Source organism: Mauremys mutica, chromosome 12 (assembly GCF_020497125.1).
Source record: "Mauremys mutica isolate MM-2020 ecotype Southern chromosome 12, ASM2049712v1, whole genome shotgun sequence".
In the NCBI taxonomy this organism is placed as follows: Eukaryota; Metazoa; Chordata; order Testudines; family Geoemydidae; genus Mauremys; species Mauremys mutica.
Window position 1 is genome coordinate 56,082,573 of NC_059083.1, and position 19,811 is coordinate 56,102,383.

The 19,811-nt window shown below is 48.3% G+C and overlaps 1 protein-coding gene across 1 annotated transcript; it reads right to left on the reverse strand.

Moving 5' to 3' along the window:
- Positions 1 to 3,886: 3,886 nt before the first annotated feature.
- LOC123345419 (tripartite motif-containing protein 10-like) lies at positions 3,887 to 18,869 on the reverse strand. Its single transcript, XM_044982280.1, has 7 exons — positions 18,453 to 18,869; positions 8,472 to 8,567; positions 7,584 to 7,814; positions 7,065 to 7,087; positions 6,199 to 6,314; positions 5,724 to 5,783; positions 3,887 to 4,495 (listed from the first exon to the last, which is right to left on the reverse strand). Exons 1-7 carry the CDS (start codon positions 18,867 to 18,869, stop codon positions 3,972 to 3,974), a joined length of 1,467 nt encoding a protein of 488 aa, XP_044838215.1. The 3' UTR covers positions 3,887 to 3,971.
- Between the last annotated feature and the right edge of the window lie 942 nt (positions 18,870 to 19,811).

Here is a 19,811-nt window from a genome sequence, read left to right on the forward strand (position 1 = left end):
TGATTCAAATGTTTTTGTAATGCTTGCAGAGAGGTTTCCAATTTAACTCGCTCTGGCCAGGGGCGGCTCTAGAAATCAGGCTGCCCCAAGCAGCGCGGTGCGCTGCGCCGCCCTTCCCCGGTCCTGCGGCGGGTCCCCTCTTCCCGCGGCTCCGGTTAAGCTCCCGCAGGCATGACTGCGGCAGGTCAACCGGAGCCTGGGACGAGCGGACCTGCCGCAGGCATGACTGCGGCGGGTGCCGTGGTCACGCGGCTCTGGTTGACCTGCCGCAGTCATGCCTGCGGGAGGTCCAGCCGAGCCGCGGGACGAGCGCCCCCTCCGCAGTCATGCCTGCGGCTGGTCCGCTCGTCCCGGGCTCCGGTGGACCTGCCGCAGGCATGACTGCGGCAGGTCCGCCAGCCCAGCCTCCCGCCCTCCCCGGCAGCAGGGGACGCCCCCTACATTTTGCCGCCCTAGGCACCAGCTTGTTTTGCTGGTGCCTAGAGCCGCCCCTGGCTCTGGCTGTGTGCCACTGGTAACCACAAAAGATGCTCTGGCATTCACATCATTCACCAAATCATCACCTCAAAGGTAGGTTATATGATCTGTTGAAGCAGCTGGAGTTGCCCTGAGTGTCATTTAAATGATTGGAATCAGGGTGTCCCAATTACATCGATTGGCATCTACCAGTTTCCGCAGCATTAGTTTGATGGTGCGATTTCTTTGTTCTTCCATCCCTGACAATTGAGGCCGTTAGGGAATACACAATTTTGTTGCACTTTCAACAACTGTAAACATGTTTGGAACATTTGTCCAGTAAAATGTGTTCCTCTGTCAGACTCTACCTTAGTGAGGCATTTCCAATGACAGAAGACTTGCTCCAACAAGATCTTTGTTGTGGCTAAAGCTGCACTTGCCTTAAGGGAAAATAACGTCACCCACTGAGAATGGATCGCTAACAACAAGAAAGTATTGGTTTTCCCTGATCATAGTGTGACGGGTTCTCCCAGGGGTGCCACCTGGAAGTGGGGTACTGCTGAGTCCCCCTGACCCACCAGCCTGGGCTCCCTTTACACTGTGACCAGCCTGCCAAGCCCTCTCCCAAGCTCCAGCCTGCACTTTCACCAGCACACATACAGGTAGGGACACACCCTGGAGTGTGGGAGCTGTTCTGTGCTGGGAGCCCAGGGAGAGGGGTGGCAGCCAGTTCCCTGCCCTTCACTTCACCTGCTGAGAGACGAAAGACTTGGGATTTGTTCATTGAAGTGAAGTTCACTCTGGGTGTCTCTGATGGAATCTCTCCAACTTCCTTGTGCCCTGGGCTTCACTTCTGACAAAGACTCTAATCAGCCATCAATCCGCTGCCTTTTAGGGAGTCATTAGTGAGTGTTCTACTCTCACGTTAGCATACAAATCATTAAAACACATGATATTTGTTATTATAGCCTCAGAGACCCATCAATATCATTCTTCCCTCAGATGAGCTGTAGTATCTTGGGATTCAGCCTCAGACTCTGCAACAGAACCTGGCTCTTTTCCACTGTTCAGGAAAGTAACTTTACAACAAGACATTTAAACATACAAACATGTAGGGCCCAGTTCCACAAACTGCTGAGCACCCACAATTCATATCAAAGAGACTCAGGATCCAGCCCCTCCCTGGGTCTGGCCCAAATTGCAAAATAACAGGCAGGTCTTGGAAATCTGAGCCAGTGATGTTATGAAGAGAGCTCCATGCTATGGAGGCATTTAAAAAAATAAATAGGAGACACCGAATCACTCAACACATGTGGTGGAATAAAAGTGATTGTGTCTTTAAATATCATTTACATCTAATCTGGGTCCACACACACTAACATGCCTTAATCCAAGTCCTGTGATTGTTGTCTGGAGTCACTAGAGGGCTGAGTTAAGGTGATGCAAGGTAGGCAGAAATGCTGTCCCACCACAAGTCATAGAGTCATAGACTTTAAGGTCAGGAGGGACCATTATGATCATCTAGTCTGACCTTCTGTACAATGATGCAGGCCACAGAATTTCACCCACTGACTCCTGTAATAAACCCCTAACCTATGGCTGAGCTACTGAAGTCTTCAAATCATGGTTTAAAGATTTCAAGGTGCAGAGAATCCTACAGCAAGTGACCCATGCCCCATGCTGCAGAGGAAGGTGAAAACCACCCAGGGCCTCTGCCAATCTGCCCTGGAAGAAAATTCCTTCCCGACCCCAAATATGGTGATCAGCTAAACCTTGAGCATGTGGGCAAGACTCACCAGCCAGACACCCAGGAAAGAAGTGTTTTCAGCTCTAACATAGCAAAAGACAATACACATGATCTGGTTACTTGTCACTACTCACCACTGCACAATGGCCACTCCCTTCTACTGCCTTGCAGAATGAATGTATAGAATAGAAATAATATGGTTATCATTACCCCACACTGAGGCCAGGAAGAGAACCCCCATGTCCTGATCTCTAATATTCTAAGCTGTCTAGTAGGCCCTTGTGTAATCCACTGTCAATGTGTCTGTCAAATCCCTCTCCAGTGGTTGGTCCTCACACATAATAGCAATTCTTCTTGTCTTGTTCCAGTGGTGGAGATGAGTGTGGGGAACCAGAGAGGTCATAATACAAACTCTGTTGCTGTGGGAGTGGTAATTGTGTGCCTCCATTTGGTATATATCTTAGTTTTCTTTTTAAATAGTTTATTTAATTCACACAATCATTAAAACCATTATGGGCTGTTGATTGTGGAATGATGAGCCATAAAACCCAAGTGTCCCACACTGCAAATATCTGCCACATATTTTGTTTGCTGGTGTCACACTGGCAGGTTTGGTGGTTGAGAGTTGAAGTGACCAAACCAGCTCTCTCCAGAGCACAGCTGAACAATTCCTGACATACCCTTTATATAAAGCTCATGGCACAGAATGCAGGCTGCATAGCAACATAGTACAGTAAAGCTCAGGATATCATCAGATTGGCACACACACATACCCCCCCCCCATTGCTGTTGGGGTGACACAACCATTGGGGGTGAGGGGGAATCCCATGTCTGCCTTCAAAATTACAACTGGGAAATAAAAAGGAAATAAACAAGGAAAAAATATGCTTCGTTTCTCTTAAGTAAATGTCAGGCTCAAAAGGAGCTGAGAAGGAATTTTCATAACCAGTCTGAATTTCAGCACCATTTTATAAATCTTCACATCCCTCTTGTGTTCTCTTTTCTTCACTCCTTTTCTATCCAGTTCTACACATCATTTCTTATAGCACGTTTTCCATCCATTTCTCTGTGTCTCCTTAGTTCTTCTCTAGTCACATTCACAGATCATTCCACCTCAGGTTCCAGTTCTCTCCCCTGAGTTTTTCCTATCCTCTTTCTGTGTCCTCTGAGCATTTTCCCTTCTCAGGATTGTTTTGCTTTCACTCTTCATTTCATTTTCCGCCACTTTCCTCAGGCTTCTCCCTTTACTGACAATCTACCCCTTCCCCTCCTCGTATATCTACTCCTTCTGCAGCTAGAAGAGTTTTTCACACACACCCTTCCCATCTCTTTTGCTCCTGGCAGGGAGATGAGGTACTGGGGTTTGGGAGGACATGAGTCCTCCACAGTCAGAGAGATGAGTGAGGGGTTAGTTAGATGACAGTCCTCCAAGGTCATAGACACTAGGATGACTATGGCTAGAAAAGCCTATTTTTTTCATTTCCATTGGCCTAGTCTCCCACGTTTCCGTGACACTCGGTGACCCAGGATCCCCAGAATCCTCCTGGACCATAGAGAACAATGAGAAACAGATTGGACAATCTCTGGGGTGATGAGATTGGCTTCTCCCTGATCCCTGTGGTTTGACAGTCCAGACCTGAGAGCCCATGGATCATCCAGGGTCCTTGAGACTGCATTGCAGAAAGTCTTGAGGAAGAGAGAAGTCCTCCAGGGTCATGGTAACTAGGGTGTGTGAGGCTAAAGAGGATGATTTCAGGGTCCCCAATGGCTATTCCCCCTGTAACTGAAATAGTCTGAGCTGGGATCCCCATACCCAGAGCCAGGGACGGATTCTCTCCCCAGTGAAGGAGGCTGGTGGGAAAGTGAAGATTGGGGCCTCCTTATCAACATCAAAAAATGTCACCTGCCCCTTCTCATAGTCTAGAAAAACCTGGATCCTTTTGGGGACCCAGCTCAGGGGCAGTGGGGTCTCCATAGACGTGAGAGCTTTGAACTGATCCCCCCACTGCCCCACAGCCCAGATCCCCCCCTGAGGGTTACGGCTGATCCCTCCCTTTCTCCTTACAGATTCTCTGATGACTCCCACAGCCCAGTGTCCCTCATCCTCCACCTCCACCTCCCAGGAATGTTTCCCTGAGGTGAACCCCTCACAGCCCAGCACACAGAGCTCAGTGTCAAATCTCTCAGGATTGTCTGGTAGATCTTGCCGTGTGTCTCCCCATCTCACACTTTTCTGATCATCAGACAGGACTAGGACGGGATGAGCCGTGTCTGGATCTAGAGTCACATTTACTGATGAGAGAGAGAGAGAGAATCAGATTGTTAGGGGCAGAGCTCAGTCCTGGTCCATTTCTCACACTTCCCAGGCAGCCCTGTTCTGGCTGGGATCCTGGATCCCAGAGAGCTGCCTCTGTGCTGAGTGCATGAGCTTCAGCAGAGATGTCACTGCAGTTCTTCAGCTGAGGTAGTTTTGGAAAGTACAAAAGGAACCACTTTTGTACTTTCTAATTTGGCTATAGATGCTGCAGCTCCCTGTTCCATAGCTGGGGCTGCTTCATTCCCAGCATCAGAGACACAGCAAAGAAGGCACCAGAAGCTTTTTATTAGGAAGGAGAATAGGAGGCAGATACCAACTCTGAACCCCAAAAGGAAGCTTCCTCTCCTCAATGCATCCTCCACTCCCAGGCCAAAGAGAAGAGGTGAAGATGCAGCACTGGGGAAGAGCCAGTGGTTCAAGGCCAGGATGTAGGAGGTGCCATTGGGTGGGGCAGCCCCTTTCCAGCCCAGAGAGATGAGAGGGCTGCAGGTGACAGCGCTAGAGAGACACTATCTCCCCAACCCACAAAGCAGCTGAGCCCAACCCTGCCCAAAGGAAAGGTAGGATGCTGGAGAAGAGCTGGAGGATGTGACAGCCAGGAGCAGGGAGATCTCTCCACTGACTGCCTTGAATTAGACGGCTTGTTGATGTCAATACAAATGACCAGGTCACAATTAAGGTGGTTCAGGGGCTGGGCAGTGAGAATGTGTCTGGTTATTGGTATGGAGGAGAGTTGTTTCCATAGCAATTTTCTGTTAGTTAAAGGAAAATCTCCTGCAGAGCTCCCCCTTGGTGTGTGATCCCAGAGATTCCCCCTGAGGAGAAAGCGGGATGCAGGCGAAGAACAATGGGAAAGAGCCCCTCACACAGGGGAAAGGAGAGGAATGTCACAACCCTCCGAATTAAATATTTCAAAGGCATCTGGATGTGTCTGGAAACATCAAGGTAAGTGTGTGTTGGTCAGTGAGACTGTTTCTGGTCATCAGTGGGTGCATCGATGGATGCACCATTGAAATTGGTATCAGGATTGTTTGTGTGACTTCAGCATGGGATCTTCTTAGTATTTCATGTTTGCATGTTATTTTTAGAACCATGTGTCATGGTCAGTGTTGGTTTGGTTTGTAACTGTAGCTGCATTTTCATGAAAATATTTTCATATGTGTTTTCTCTTAATGGAATGATAATCTCCCCCTGAAATCTCACCTGGTCTGAAGGATCGTAGTAATTTCCCTCTTTCTGTCTCCAGTTTGCAGCACAGAGTGTCTGGAGAGGGAAAGTATATAGGAGATGAGATTTCAGGCTGTCATATCCATAATGGCAGTCCTACTTTTAACTGACATAACTATGTTTTAATTATATGAGAAAAACAGTTGGAGAGAGATCAGCAGTATATGGGGAGGCTAAACAGCTCTGGAGCACGTGCTCTGCAGTTCTGTACTTGAGAGAGAGAAACTGAGGTACTCCAAATTTTGCTATATTTTTACCTTAATGATGTTACCAAAGCTCATAGAGTGAATCAGGGTAATACACCCTTGCTGACAGATCCCTGCTATATCTGCTCAATTCAGCTATTTCCCCCTTTTATTAAATAGATTATGAACCAATTGGCCAGAGACCATCTCCTCCCACAGTTGAAGACCCAAATACTGATTTCTCCTCCTAGATCCCTTCTGCGTACCTTTGAACTTTCTCAGAGTCTCCGCTACAGCAATATTTTTCTGGGAGAAATCACTGAGTCTCTTTTCCAGCTCAGGAGAAATCTCCACTGGCTGCTGGAACTTCCCCTTCTCACACCTGGACAGAGAGAATTTCACATTGTTACATTTAATTCACTGACTCATTATAATTAATTGCTACTGGGGAAGCTAATGCTTTATGGGGCCTGGAGTTAGAATTCCCCCACTTCTCTCAACCTCAGAGCAGGTGCAGCATAGGCCATGTCTGTTCAACCTTTCCCCAAAGACCCCATTTATGTTCTTCACTCTGGCCTGAACAGAGCAGATCTGCAGATAAAAAGGGAATTGAGTCTCCATGACCAATTCACTCCTTCGTCTCCATGCGCTAATCCTGGTATGTTCTCATGTTTCTTGCGTACATAGTGTTATGGGATCTTTCTTTCAGGAACAAGACTGAGACCTCAGACTTCCCCCGACCCTTCGATACCAGCTCATTTCACACAGGTCTCCAACAGTCCCCAGAGGGAAAAGATGCTTGGACACTGCTGACAAGGGCATGATTGTAACTAGTGCCCTAGAGGTGAAAGGCCTGTATTGCATTCCCAGAACTGTGAGGCAACCAGTCCCTCAATGATGTCACATCTTCAGGAACTACTTTTGGTCAATCTTTCCCACTGAATAGATAATTCCAGAGTCCTTTATAAAAGAGTGAGAACCTCAGGATTAAGTTCACCACCAAGATTTGTTTCCAAAATGTGACCCTGCCTCACATTTTGCTGTAGAGCCCAGGGGAAATGTGCAGGCAACATGCTCTCCAAGCCCTTTCATAGGATAGTGAAACATAAGGGAGAGAGAAAGAGCCACGTACCTGCTCAAGGTGCTTCTGAAATCCTAGAGGGGAGAGAGACAGAAAAACAACCTTAGTCCCACATGCCATGATTGCCATCAGGGATCGCAGGGAAGAGATTTTTCAGCTGAGGAAAAGAGGCACTGCCCTGGCTCCGGAGCCATGGTTCTGCTGACTTAATGTCATCTCTGATATAAATGAGTCTGTAATTCTTCAAAGAGCATCCATAATTCACTTTCAGCAATGCATACACTGCGTTACACTGTGATCTCTGACTGCTGGACTCCAGTGCCCAGGGGCGGCATGCCGCGGGGGGTGCTCTGCTGGTCGCTGGGAGGGCGTCAGGCAGGGCTCCGCTTTGGTGGAACCGTGGGACCAGCAGACCCTCCGCAGGCACACCTGAGGGAGGTCCACCTGAGTCGCGGGACCAGCGACCGGCAGAGCGCCCCCCACGGCATGCCACCCTGCTTGGGGCGGCGAAATGTCTAGAGCTGTCCTGTCCCTTTGCATGGATTTGGGATTTTTCTAACTCAGTCTCACCTGCAGGAATTCATTTGCCGGCTTCTGACACTTCCCCTCCAGCTCACTGATTTGGTCACTGAGACAGGAAATCTCCTCAGAGAGTTTAGTGACATTGTCATTCTGTATCTTCAAAATCTCCTTTTCCAGGTTTTCTAGCCTGGCCAGCAGGAGTCGCTCTTGTTTCTGCAGGAACTGTTGCAGTTGCTGAAATTCAGATACAATCTTCTGCCTCTCGGTTTGTGTCTGAATCTGGTTGGGGTTTTTTAAGGAAAGGAGAGGTAAGGGTTAGAGAGAGAGTCTATGGTCCTTTCTTGGAGTTCTGAGTGCGCAGGAGAGAGAATTTCTTTGCAAACTCTAAGATGTCTAACACTTGCCTATACTCTGTGGATACTAAGGAAAGGATTTTCTAACACCATCCCATTTGGCCCTAATATCTCTTGATGGGATGTTTCCAACTCTGACATGGTTGGCACACTGTTATTAGAGGTCTGTGCCTATCCTGATCCAGAGCAGCAGCAGGCAGGACTCAGCACTACATTGACAGAGATGCCAGGAGAGAAAAAGAAATAAACAACCCAAGAAATGCCTGCAGACATCGGCAGTGAGCACTGTACGGGATACGGTCCGCTCACCTTGGGAGTTTTGTGAAAGCCACAAGGGCTAGAAATGAACTGATTAATTGGAATGAGTTAGATTGTCTTAGATTCTGCAGAATATGATGTTGAAGAGGGTTTCTCAGGGCCAGTGTATGTGTATGTGTGTGTACAGACACACAACTCTAACACAACCACCCATGGTCATGGAGAAACAGAAAGAAGTCCACATTCCCCAAGGCCACAGAGGAAACTGCCTACAAACAGATGTCCCACTGCAAGTCCCTGCAGGTTAGTCACAATGGGAACCTACCAGATACGTCTGACTTTTTCCCTCTCCAGTCTCTTTAAATCCCAGCAGCTTTTCTCTGTCTTCCCTCAGACTCTCCAAATGGGCCTGGATCTTTTCCTGAAGAGACAAAACAATTTGAGTGGTCTGAGCTTGAGAGTGTCCACCCCAAATCCAAGACAGTTGGCCCTGCTAGGTTTATGACATCAGAGATACCAAGGAAATGAAATCTCATTAATGGAGACTGGGAGAGTTGTACATTCAGACTGTTAAACATTATTTGTCCTCTTTCTTCATTGAGTTAAACCATCATGAAAATGGATTCACATGGTAGTATAAGAATAAGATTTTCTTAAAAAGTGATACAGATCCCAGACAAATATAGGGGTTAGACACATGTGCTGGGATTTTCAAAGGAGCCCAACTACCACTGAATTTCAGCCCTTAACCCCAGGAGATTCTACAGGTTGGACAGAACTGATCTAACTGAAAGGGGAGCGCTGGCTCATTACTAAAACTCAGGGTTAGTTTTTTGGTTGGCTATCTCCCAGCACCAAAAGAAAGGGGAAGGGTCGATGGGAAATCAGGACCTGGTCCCTGAGACTGCCAGTCCCCAGGGGAAATGGGGAGAGGCCAATGCTCCAGGTCAGCCTATTTGACAGGGCGGGCAGGCTAATCAGGGAGTCAGGAGGCCAGGGGGCTCCCGTCCTCCGAGCGAGCTGGAATTGCCTGGCTCAGACAGAGTGGGGCTGAGCTAAGTAAGGAGCAGGGGCCTGAGCTGAGCTGGGAGCAGAGTCATGCCAGCCAGAGAACCAGAGAAGCAGCCCTGGGAGCAGGTCAGTGCTGGGAGCAGGACTGCAGCAACAAAAGCCACAGAAGCAGCCCCGAGAGCAGTCCTGTGCTGGAAGAACTGAAACAACTAGGGTAACCAGATGTCTTGATTTTATAGGGACAGTCCTGATTTTTGGGTCTTTTTCTCATATAGTCTCCTATTATCTCTCACCCCCTGTCCTGATATTTCACACTTGCTGTCTGGTCGCCCTAGAAACAACCAGAGCCAGAGGGGCCAGAGAAGCAGCCCCTGGGGCTGGAGGCAGAGCAGCATCAGTGCTGAGGCAGAGTGGAGCTGGAGCTGGAGCAGTCCGGAGCCAGGTGCGGTGAGCAGCCATCTGGATAGAGTGAGGGGGACCCTGGGCCACAGGCTCAGCGCAGGGAGACCCCACCATCCAAGAGACCTTGCAGGCCAGACTTTGAGGGGGACGGGGGCTGATGCTGGGAAGAAGGGTCCTGCCACCTAGAGCCTGAGGGCATGTGGCCAGCACCAGAGCAAGTGTCCGACCCTCAGCATCCCTGCAGCACAGCCAGGGCCTAAGAAGGAGGCCTGGGATGTGTGAGGAACAGACTCTGAACTGCCCTTGCATTCCAGAGATTGCTGGTTGTGATGTCTCTGTGGCCTGATCTACACTACAAGTTTATGTCAAATTTAGCAGCGTTAAATCGAATTAACCCTGCACCCATCCACACAATGAAGCCCTTTACTTCGATATAAAGGGCCCTTAAAATCGATTTCCGATGAGGGGAGTAGCGCTGAAATCAACATTGCCATTTCGAATTAGGGTTAGTGTGGCCGCAATTCAACGGTATTGGCCTCCGGGAGCTATCCCACAGTGCACCATTGTGACGGCTCTGGACAGCAATCTGAACTCGGATGCACTGGCCAGGTAGACAGGAAAAGCCCTGCAAACTTTTGAATTTTATTTCCTGTTTGCCCAGCGTGGAGCACTGATCAGCACAGGTGACCATGCAGTCCCAGAATCAAAAAAGAGCTCCAGCATGGACTGTACGGGAGATACTGAATCTGATCTCTGTATGGGGAGATGAATCTGTTCTATCAGAACTCGGTTCCAAAAGACGGAATGCCAAAACATTTGAAAAAATCTCCAAGGCCGTGATGGACAGAGGCCAAAACAGGGACTTAACACAGTGCAGCGTGAAACCTAAGGAGCTGAGAGACAAGTGTACCAGAAAGCAATAAAATCAAATGGACGCTCATGGAGGGAGGGGCGACTGATGACTGTAGCTATCCCACAGTTCCTGCACTCTCCAAAGACCATTTGAATTCTGGGCTGAGCTCCCAAAGCCTGAAGGGTCAAAAACATTGTCGCGGGTGGTTCAAGGTATATGTCGTCAGCCCCTCCATGCCCCCCGCCCTGTGAAAGCAAAGGGAAAAAAATCGTTTCTTGCCTTTTTTTCAATGTCACCGTATGTCTACTGGATGCTGCTGGCAGACACGGTGTTGCAGCGCTACACAGCAGCATCCCCTTGCCTTGCCTTGCCTTGCCTTGCCGACAGCAGATGGTACATTAGGACTGGTATCTGTCATTGTTGTCCCATGGGTGCTCCTGGATGACCTCAGTGAGGTCAGTTGGGGGCACCTGGGCAAAAATGGGAATGACTCCAGGTCATTCTCTTCTTTAAGCTTTGTATAAGGGAGATTCAGTCCTGCCTGGAATATCATGCTAGCTGGAGGCTTCTGCCTCAGGCTGCTCTCCCAGTCAGCAGCACCGTGCGGTCGTGCCTACCCGTTGCTACCAGGGCTCACAATCAGATACTTAGACCTCTACATTTTGCTGCAAATAAAAAAATTAAGCTGTTGTTTAGAACTGTCCCCCAACATACATATTCTGGGACATTTTGTATTTTACCAGTCTCAACCAAAGGCCCACACACAAATGGAGATTCAGTCCTGCCTGTGCTTCTATCCTAGTGCTTATCACAGATTCCCATGTTCAGCTATAGGTTGAGCAAGTGCAGAATGGTGGTTCACTCTACTTCGCAGTAAGCCAACCGCCCTCCCCTCCTCCCTTTGATCTCTGCTTGCAGAGGCAATAAAGTCAGTGTTGTTTCAAATTCATGCATTCTTTATTACTTCATCACATAAATGTGGGGATAACTGCCACGGTAGCCCAGGAGGGGTGGGGGAGAAGGGAAGCAACGACTGGGATTGTTGCAGGGGCACCCCCTAGAATGGCATGCAGCTCATCATTTCTGCGGGATGTCTGGGGCTCTGACCTGAAGCAGACATTTGCCTCTCTGGTTCTTTAGTAGGCTTGCCTGATATTCTAGGCAGGACTGACTCTCCATTAGACAAAACTTAAAGAAGAGAATGACCTGGGGAGTCATTCCCATTTTTGTCCAGGCTCCCTCAGCCGACCTCACTGAGGCCGGCCAGGAGCACCCATGACAGCAGCAGACGGTACAGTATGACTGGCAACTATCATTGTCAACTTACAAAGCAGCAGACGGTACAGTATGGCTGGCAACCGTCTTTGCTGACTTGCAAAGGCAAGGGGATGTTGCTGTGTAGCACTGCAGTACCGCATCTGTCAGCGGCATCCAGTAGACATACGGTGACAGTGAAAAAAGGCTGAACGGGCTCCATGGTTGCCATGCTATGGCATTTGCCTGGGCAATCCAGGGAAAAGGGTGCAAAATGATTGTCTGCCGTTGCTTTCACGGAGGGAGGATTGACTGGCGACGTTTACCCATAACCACCTGCGACAAATTTTTGGCCCCATCAGGCATTGGGATCTTAACCCAGAATTCCAATGGGCAGGGGAGACTGTGGGAACTATGGGATAACTATGGGATAGCTACCCAAAGTGCAACACTCCGGAAGTCGATGCTAGCCTCGGTACATGGATACACACCACCGAATTAATGTGCTTCGTGTGGCCATGTGCACTTGACTTTATACAATCTGTTTCCAAAAATCGATTTATCTAAAATCAGAATAATCCTGTAGTGTAGACATACCCTGTGTAACAGAAAGGGGTGATGTGTTTTCCTTTAACCTTTCCCATTTTTCCTTATTTTTTTAATTGATTGTTGTTTAATAAATTGTATTTGCCTTGAACTATATGTAATGATCAGAGGGTCAGGGAAGTGTCCAGGCAGAAAGCGCACCCTGGAGTGTGGACACCCTAGCCCCTGCCCTAAGTGACCACAACAAGGTTGTGGATTGAGCCCCCAGGAATCCTGGGTCCAGCGTTGTTGGGCTTACATGGACTCTGCCACACAGGAGAGTGGAAGGGGAGCCCTTGAGGTCAGGCAGGCCTCTGGGTAAAGGAAGGGGGAGCGAGGACTCAGATCCTTTCGCTAGCCCACTTCACCGGGGTAGTGTATACGCCAGGAAAGCTCCCCACAATAGCAGGCCCCTTTCCCTGCTTACATAAGCACAAGGGCAAACCCTCTTTGACAGGTTGTTTTTTCTCTGGAGCCCTTTTGTGGGTGGACTCAAGGTGCTCGCGGTCCACACAGTGTTTAGCACAGTCACCTCTTCTAGTTCAGACCATCATCGGAGTTAAACCCCCATGGAGCAGCACAGGAGTTCAGATTCCCAGTGGGAAACCTCATCTCCCTGCTGGGCCTGGGACCTTTATCAACGAGTTTTGCACTCCTAATGGCCACAGTTCATTACTGGCAAGTGCTGGTAGGCCATAAAAATGGTCTAGTGCAGTGCCTCCCAACCTTTCCAGACTACTGTACCCCTTTCAGGTGTCTGATTTACCTTGCATAGCCCCTAGTTTTGCCTCACAATTTGCTTACAAAATCAGACATAAAAGTACAAAAGTGTCACTGCACACTGTTACTGAAAGTTTGCTTATTTTCTCATTTTTACCATATAATTATAAAATAAATCAATTAGACTATAAATATTGTACTTACGGTATATTTCAGCATATAGTAAACAGTGCAGTATAAACAAGTCATTGTCTATATGAAATTTTAATTTGTACTGACTTTGCTTGTGCTTTTTATGAAGCCTGTTATAAAACTAAGCAAATATCTAGATGAGTTGATGTGCCCCTTGAACAACCTCTGCACAGTGACAGGGCTACACGTACCCTTGGTTGAGAACTACTGGTCTAGCGATTAGGGCTCTGAGTCTTGGGAGAGGTGGGTTCTATTTCCACTTCTGACACTGACCTGCTGAGTGACCTTGGGCAAGTCACTGCCCCTCTCCGTACCTGTGTTTCCTCTCCCACCTTTTCTCTGTCTTGTCTGCTAGACTGTAAACTGCTCAGAGAAGGGATTGTCCCTCCCTGGGTTTTGTGCAGAGCCCAGTACAATGGAAATCAGATCTTGTCTGGGGTTTTTAGGGGCTACTTTTATGTAAATAACAGTAATAAACACTGTGATTCTTTTATGTAAATAACAGTAATAAACACTGGGATTCAAATCAGAAACAATAACAACAGCTTGTAACCCCTCCTTTTCCATTCTGAAGGCAACAATCTATCAGAGACTGGCCTGCAGCTCATGTGATTTAAACCTTACTGATCATTCAACAGCTTCAGCTGAGTTGGAATTAGATTTGAAATAGCTTCAGCTCCCCAGAGAAATGTTTCCCACAACCATAATCTTTAATATCTTCATTTTTGCCTCTTTTGCCATATTGCCCTGTACATTTCTTTCAATGCCATTTTTCATACAATTAAGGTGTGACAGAGTTGAATGACATGGTTACATCGGTAGCTGTAGTAGGGAAAAATCAAGTATAACTGGCAAGTTGTGGTGAAATAACTTGTAATTAAAATTCTATTTAGAATGAAATAGACTGGACAGAAGTGCCCTACCTTGTTCTCCTGGGCAGGCCTCTATGGGTACCATGGTGTGAGCCCAGAATCTGTCACATATCACACACCTGGGGGCTTAATCCTCTTCACAGAACAGCTGAGAAACTCTAGGTGCTCCCCACACCCCTTCTCCCTTCCTGCTCCCTTTGCTGCCTGTAAACTCAGCCAGTCGGCTATTCGTAGGACATTCTGAGGGGTCAACAAACTTGTGGACAAGGGGGATCCAGTGGATATAGTGTATTTAGATTTCCAGAAAGCCTTTGACAAGGTCCCTCACCAAAGGTTCTTATGTAAATTAAGCTGTCATGGGATAAGAGGAAAGGTCCTTTCATGGATTGAGAACTGGTTAAAAGACAGGGAACAAAGGGTAGGAATAAATGGTAAATTTTCAGAATGGAGAGGGGTAACTAGTGGTGTTCCCCAAGGGTCAGTCCTAGGACCAGTCCTATTCACCTTATTCATAAATGATCTGGAGAAAGGAGTAAACAGTGAGGTGGCAAAGTTTGCGGATGATACAAAACTACTCAAAATAGTTAAGACCAAAGCAGACTGTGAAGAACTTTAAAAAGATCTCACAAAACTAAGTGTTTGGGCAAAAAAATGGCAAATGAAATTTAATGTTTATAAATGTAAAGTAATGCACATTGGAAAAAATAACCCCAACTATACATACAATATGATGGGGGCTAATTTAGCTACAACTAATCAGGAAAGAGATATTGGAGTCATCGTGGATAGTTCTCTGAAGACATTCACGCAGTGCACAGCGGCAGTCAAAAAAATGAAGAGGATGTTAGGAATAATTTTAAAAGGGATAGAGAATAAGGCAGAGAATATCATAATGCCCTTATATAAATCTATGGTACGCCCACATCTTGACTACTCCTTATCTCAAAAAAGATACACTGGCTTCAGAAAAGGTTCAGAGAAGGGCAACTAAAATGATTAGGGGTTTGGAATGGATCCCATATGAGGAGAGATTAAAGAGACTAAGACTTTTCAGCTTGGAAAAAAGGAGACTAAGGGGGGATATGATAAAGGTATATATAATCATGAGTGGTGAAGAGAAAGTGAATAAGGAAAAGTTATTTACTTGTTCCCATAATATAAGAACTAGGGGCCACCAAATAAAATTAATGGGCAGCAGGTTTAAAACAAATAAAAGGAAGTTCTTCTTCACACAGCGCACAGTCAACCTGTGGAACTTCTTGCCTGAGGAGGTTCTGAAGGCTAGGACTATAACAGGGTTTAAATGAGAACTAGATACATTTATAGAGGTTAAATCCATTAATGGCTATTAGCCAGGATGGGTGAGGAGTGGTGTCCCTAGCCTCTGTTTGTCAGAGGGTGGAGATGGATGGCAGGAGAGAGATCACTTGATCATTACCTATTAGGTTCACTCTCTCTGGGGCACCTGACATTGGCCACTGTCGGTAGACAGGATACTGGGCTGGATGGACCTTTGGTCTGACCCAGTATGGCCGTTCTTATGTTCTCTGCTGACCAGTTTCTCTGCACTGAGGACAACATAGACTGTATCTGATGCCTCCCAGCACTGTGTGAGAGCTCACTGGTAACATTACAGCTCTTGAGGCTTTTCAGAAAAGTGTCCCAGTAGGACTTTGGTCCCACAATCAGTCCCTGTGCTGGTGTTGAGGGATGCAGGGCTTCCCACAGCAGCCTGGTCTCCCTGGGTGGCTCTTATCATGGCCTGGCTCCAGCTTCTGGCCTGGCCAGGGGGTGGGGCCTTGGGGGAAAGAGTTGGTGCAGAAGGCTCCAGCAAGAGGACCATTGGGAAGAGGCTGGGGATGATAAGCTGCTCACCTTATCACCTTGCCACCAACACTCCACACCTGCCCAAGGCTACTACGCCCATGCTAAAAAGGGGATGGGCATGGCCGTTTGGGGGAGGGGGCACGATCTAAAGGGGAGGACACTTGACCACCCCCGATTCTCCTCTGCCCAGCCTGGATCCATCACGCTCTCCCCCCCACATTAACTGCAGGGGGGTGTCTTTCCTTCTCCTGCTGTGCTACCCCCCGGGACTTTCAGGAGGAAGGGTGTTAGCTCCTGGGCCTGGGTGGGGCAGGCTGCTGTGAGAAGCCGCTGGTCCCACCCCTTCTGCTCCCCGCCCAGGCCTAGCTGCCAGGTACAGGGGATGAGCATGCCAGGGGCACAGGCAGGGGGCAGATAGAGCCCCTCTTCTCCCCTCCCCCAGCACCCCAGGCAGGCCAATTTGGGGGGGGGGCACTTGATCCAGCATGCCCACCAAAAAACATTGCCTCTGGCCCTCTCACTTTTGAAAGTGAGGGGTCCATGGGCCTCTTGGCCCCCCCTGGTTCCAGCACCCCTGCCTGTGATGCTGAGCCTGCAGGGGCATGGACTATGTGTTTAAGGAGTGATATTAAATTTAAATGCTAAAAAGGTGGTTAATCTGGAATCAGTGTTTTAAATGCCCGATTCTCATTTACACTAATGCTGCTCTTGGCAGAAATCACAAATTTCAAGGGGAGGCAGGGGGTATTGCTACTGCCTGCCTCTGCCAAAGGAGTATTTTTATTTATTTATTTATTTATTTGGGGGAAATGCAATCTGAGCACAGCCAAAAATTCAGAAAGTGCCAAACTATTTTTGAAAAGTAAATAAATTACACATCCAAATGCTTGCTGTGGAGGTGTGTGGAGGGGGTTGTTAGGGAGAAGAGGAGCGAGGGATGTGGATAAATGGGAATAGGTAGTAGGGGTGGGGTAACTCACTGTTGCCTGTTCAATGTAAAATGTCGACAGCCCCTGTACAGTGTGTTTTATACAGAGAGAGCAAAGGAGTCACGCTGCTCCCAGCTGGCTTCCTACCTCCCCTTGGTGTGTGTTTATCTGGATCGATTGTTAGCTTTTTCCTGGAAGCAGAGTGGGAGTTAGAGCAGCCCCTGAAGCCAGTGATCCAGCCAGGCCCCGGGAGGAGCAGGCTCCACCGAAGGTGAAAAGATGTCCTACAGCCATCTCTGCCCTCCCTGTCTGATCCTGCGCTGTGCTCAGCTCAGCCGGGATGGAAAGTAAATGGCTCTGGTCTATTTAATGCACCACGTGAACAGAACCCATGTTTCAGACAGGGAGAGCAAATGGGACATGCTGCTCCCTCCCAGTTTGCCTCCCACCTTCTCTTTGTCTCTACTCAGTTTAATAGATTAAAAGCTCTTTGGGGGCAGGGACTGCCAAGCTGCCAGCACAGATTTGTGTATCATGTATATTTTCTTGCTGAGGCCACTGATCTCTTTCCTTCCTGCCACACACAGGCTGGGGAGAGGTGGACCCCAGAACAGTAGTTCTGGAAGTGAACACACCCATTGAGATCCATGGGACAGTTCCCTCTTCTCAGAGCTTTTGTCTCAGGCTCTCTACAGACTCAGGCGCATGTCATTGTGTCGGTTCTGCTTGGGCCACATTTTCAAAGTTTTCTTTTCAATCCTATGGGCTAGAAAGTTACTTTTTGGTTCCTGAATTTTTTATAATGAAACCTGAGGGTCACTTTTAATCAGGTGGCTCCAGAGATGGGTCTCTAGGTAAGAGGTCTTAAGTCCACTCCTGAACTTATGTTCCATACAACAGCGAGGGCTGCTGTGCTTACCATGAATGTGAATGCCCTGCTGGCAGTGCCTGGCCTGTAAGGGGTGTGGTGGGAGCAGCCAGTCTTTCAGAATTGCCAGGGGGTACTTGACTCCTGCTCAGCCCGAGGCCCTGCCCCCACTCCACCCCTACTGCCAAGTCCCAACACGCCTCTTCCCACCCCTGCTCTATCCTGCCCTGCCTCTTCTTGGCCCCTCCCCCGAACACCCCCCCACCCTTGCTCCTTGCCCTCTCCCCAGTGCTTACTGCATGCCACTGAACAGCTGACAGTGGTGAGGAGGAGGTGCTGGGGGGAGGGGGAGGAGCTGATTGACGGGGCCCATCAGCAGGTGGGATGTGCTGGGGGGCAAGAGCTAATCTGGGGGCTGCTGGTGGGTGCTGAACACCCACTATTTTTTTCCCATGAGTGTTCCAGCCCCGGAGCACCCACAGAGTCAGTGCCTATGGGAGAAGCCCATTCCCTCCATCCCTGGCCTGGCAGCAGCACAAACACCTCCAGCTGCAATCCTGTGTGTGAGGAAAGTGCCCACATCTCTCTAATGAACGGTGCGGCGTTGACAGGCTGGGGCAGCATCGGTGGCCAGGGCTCCCTGCACCTGTCCAGAAGGAGGGGGTCATGCAATGGAGAGATTTAGGTAGAGCACGAGACAGAAAATCTGGGAAAGTGGGAGAGTCTGTGGATGTGAGAGGCTTAGTCAGAAAAGGGAAGGATTGAATTAACCAGGATCCAGACTGTTTCCTACCTTGTATTTCTGGGCAGCCTCCTCCATGAGAATCATTGTGTGAGCCCCATGCTCTGGGGATCTCTCACAAACCACACACACGGCTTCCCCGTCCTCTTCACAGAACAGATCCAGGGTTTTATTGTGTCTCTTACACAGTTTCTCTTTTCCTGGTTTTAAATCCATGTGTTTAATTTTGTCAACTATATTCGCTAGCTGCCAGTTGGGCCGGAGAGACCCTTTCTGGATGAGGGCTCTGCAGTTGGGGCAGCACACAGGGTCATAGTCCCCCTTTGCCCATGTCTCATAGTACTGAGTGATGCAGACTCGGCAGAAGTTATGCCCACAGTGTATGGACACTGGGTCTGTCAGATACTTCAGGCAGATGGGACATTTGATTTCATCTTGAATTTCCTCTACAGGTGTCACTGAGGCCATGGCTGCTCGGCTCTCTTGGCTTCTGTTCTCTCTGCCTCCTGCTCTGCATCAGAAATGGTTTTGCTGGTAATGGGAGGTCCCTGTTGCACCTTGTATCAGCTGCCTACAGGAGCAGAGTGAGGTGAAGGAAAAGGAGAGGCTGGGAGGAGGAGCTGGAGGAACATAAAAAAAGAAGGAAGAAGGAATTAAGTGACACAAAGAATGGGGGCAGTGGGATGGGAAGAAGCAGAAAGGGAATGAAAGGAAAAGTGAGGAAGGAAACAAACAAATGAATGAAAAATCTTAAACTAAGGCTTTGTCTACACAGTAAGCACCCAGGGGTAAGGAGGGACTGCACCTGTCTGATTAGCCCAAGCCACCACCTTTGCTGGCACAGATGCACTGCTATTCTTAGTGTGCTAAGAGTATGTCTATCCGAGCTGAGAATCACACCCTCCCACCCCAACATGCTGTGTAGACATACCCTCAATCAAACCAGGACATTCTTCATTCATAATAAGGATGTCAACAAACACTTGCACTGAAATAAGAATAGATGGGAACTAAACCCAGTTGGGTTATTGTAGTGAATTTATTTGTCTTGGTGAACATCTAGCCACCCACCTGGGACCAGTTACAGGGGCTCCTGGGGTTAAGGTCACAGGCAGCTTGTGTGCTCGTGATACCACAAAAAAACCTCAGTAACTCATTAATCAGGAGCAACCCTTGAACTGAAGGGTGATTTTATGGTGAATTGTTTAAGCTTTATTACTTTACAATCTAAAGTTTACAATCCAGGCCATTCAAAACACCAGAGAAGACCTAGAAAGAAGATTTTAGTTTTGAACTTTGTAAAACTCCATATACAGAAGAGAAATCAACAATCCTTCACCTCTACTCACTTTCAGCTGCCTCTGTGTCTTCCCATCATGTTTTCTCCGTGGACCAATACTGAGCTCATGA

What these genes read in the sequence shown, in the direction of transcription:
- LOC123345419 (XM_044982280.1), bottom strand. Translation starts at nt 18,869, where the DNA reads ATGGCCTCAGTGACACCTGTAGAGGAAATTCAAGATGAAATCAAATGT. An exon ending in GAAAAAGTCAGACGTATCTG is followed by an intron (nt 7,815 to 8,471) that starts GTAGGTTCCCAT and finishes AACCCCAACCAG; the next exon opens with ATTCAGACACAAACCGAGAG. An exon ending in GACTCTGAGAAAGTTCAAAG is followed by an intron (nt 5,784 to 6,198) that starts GTACGCAGAAGG and finishes TTCCCTCTCCAG; the next exon opens with ACACTCTGTGCTGCAAACTG.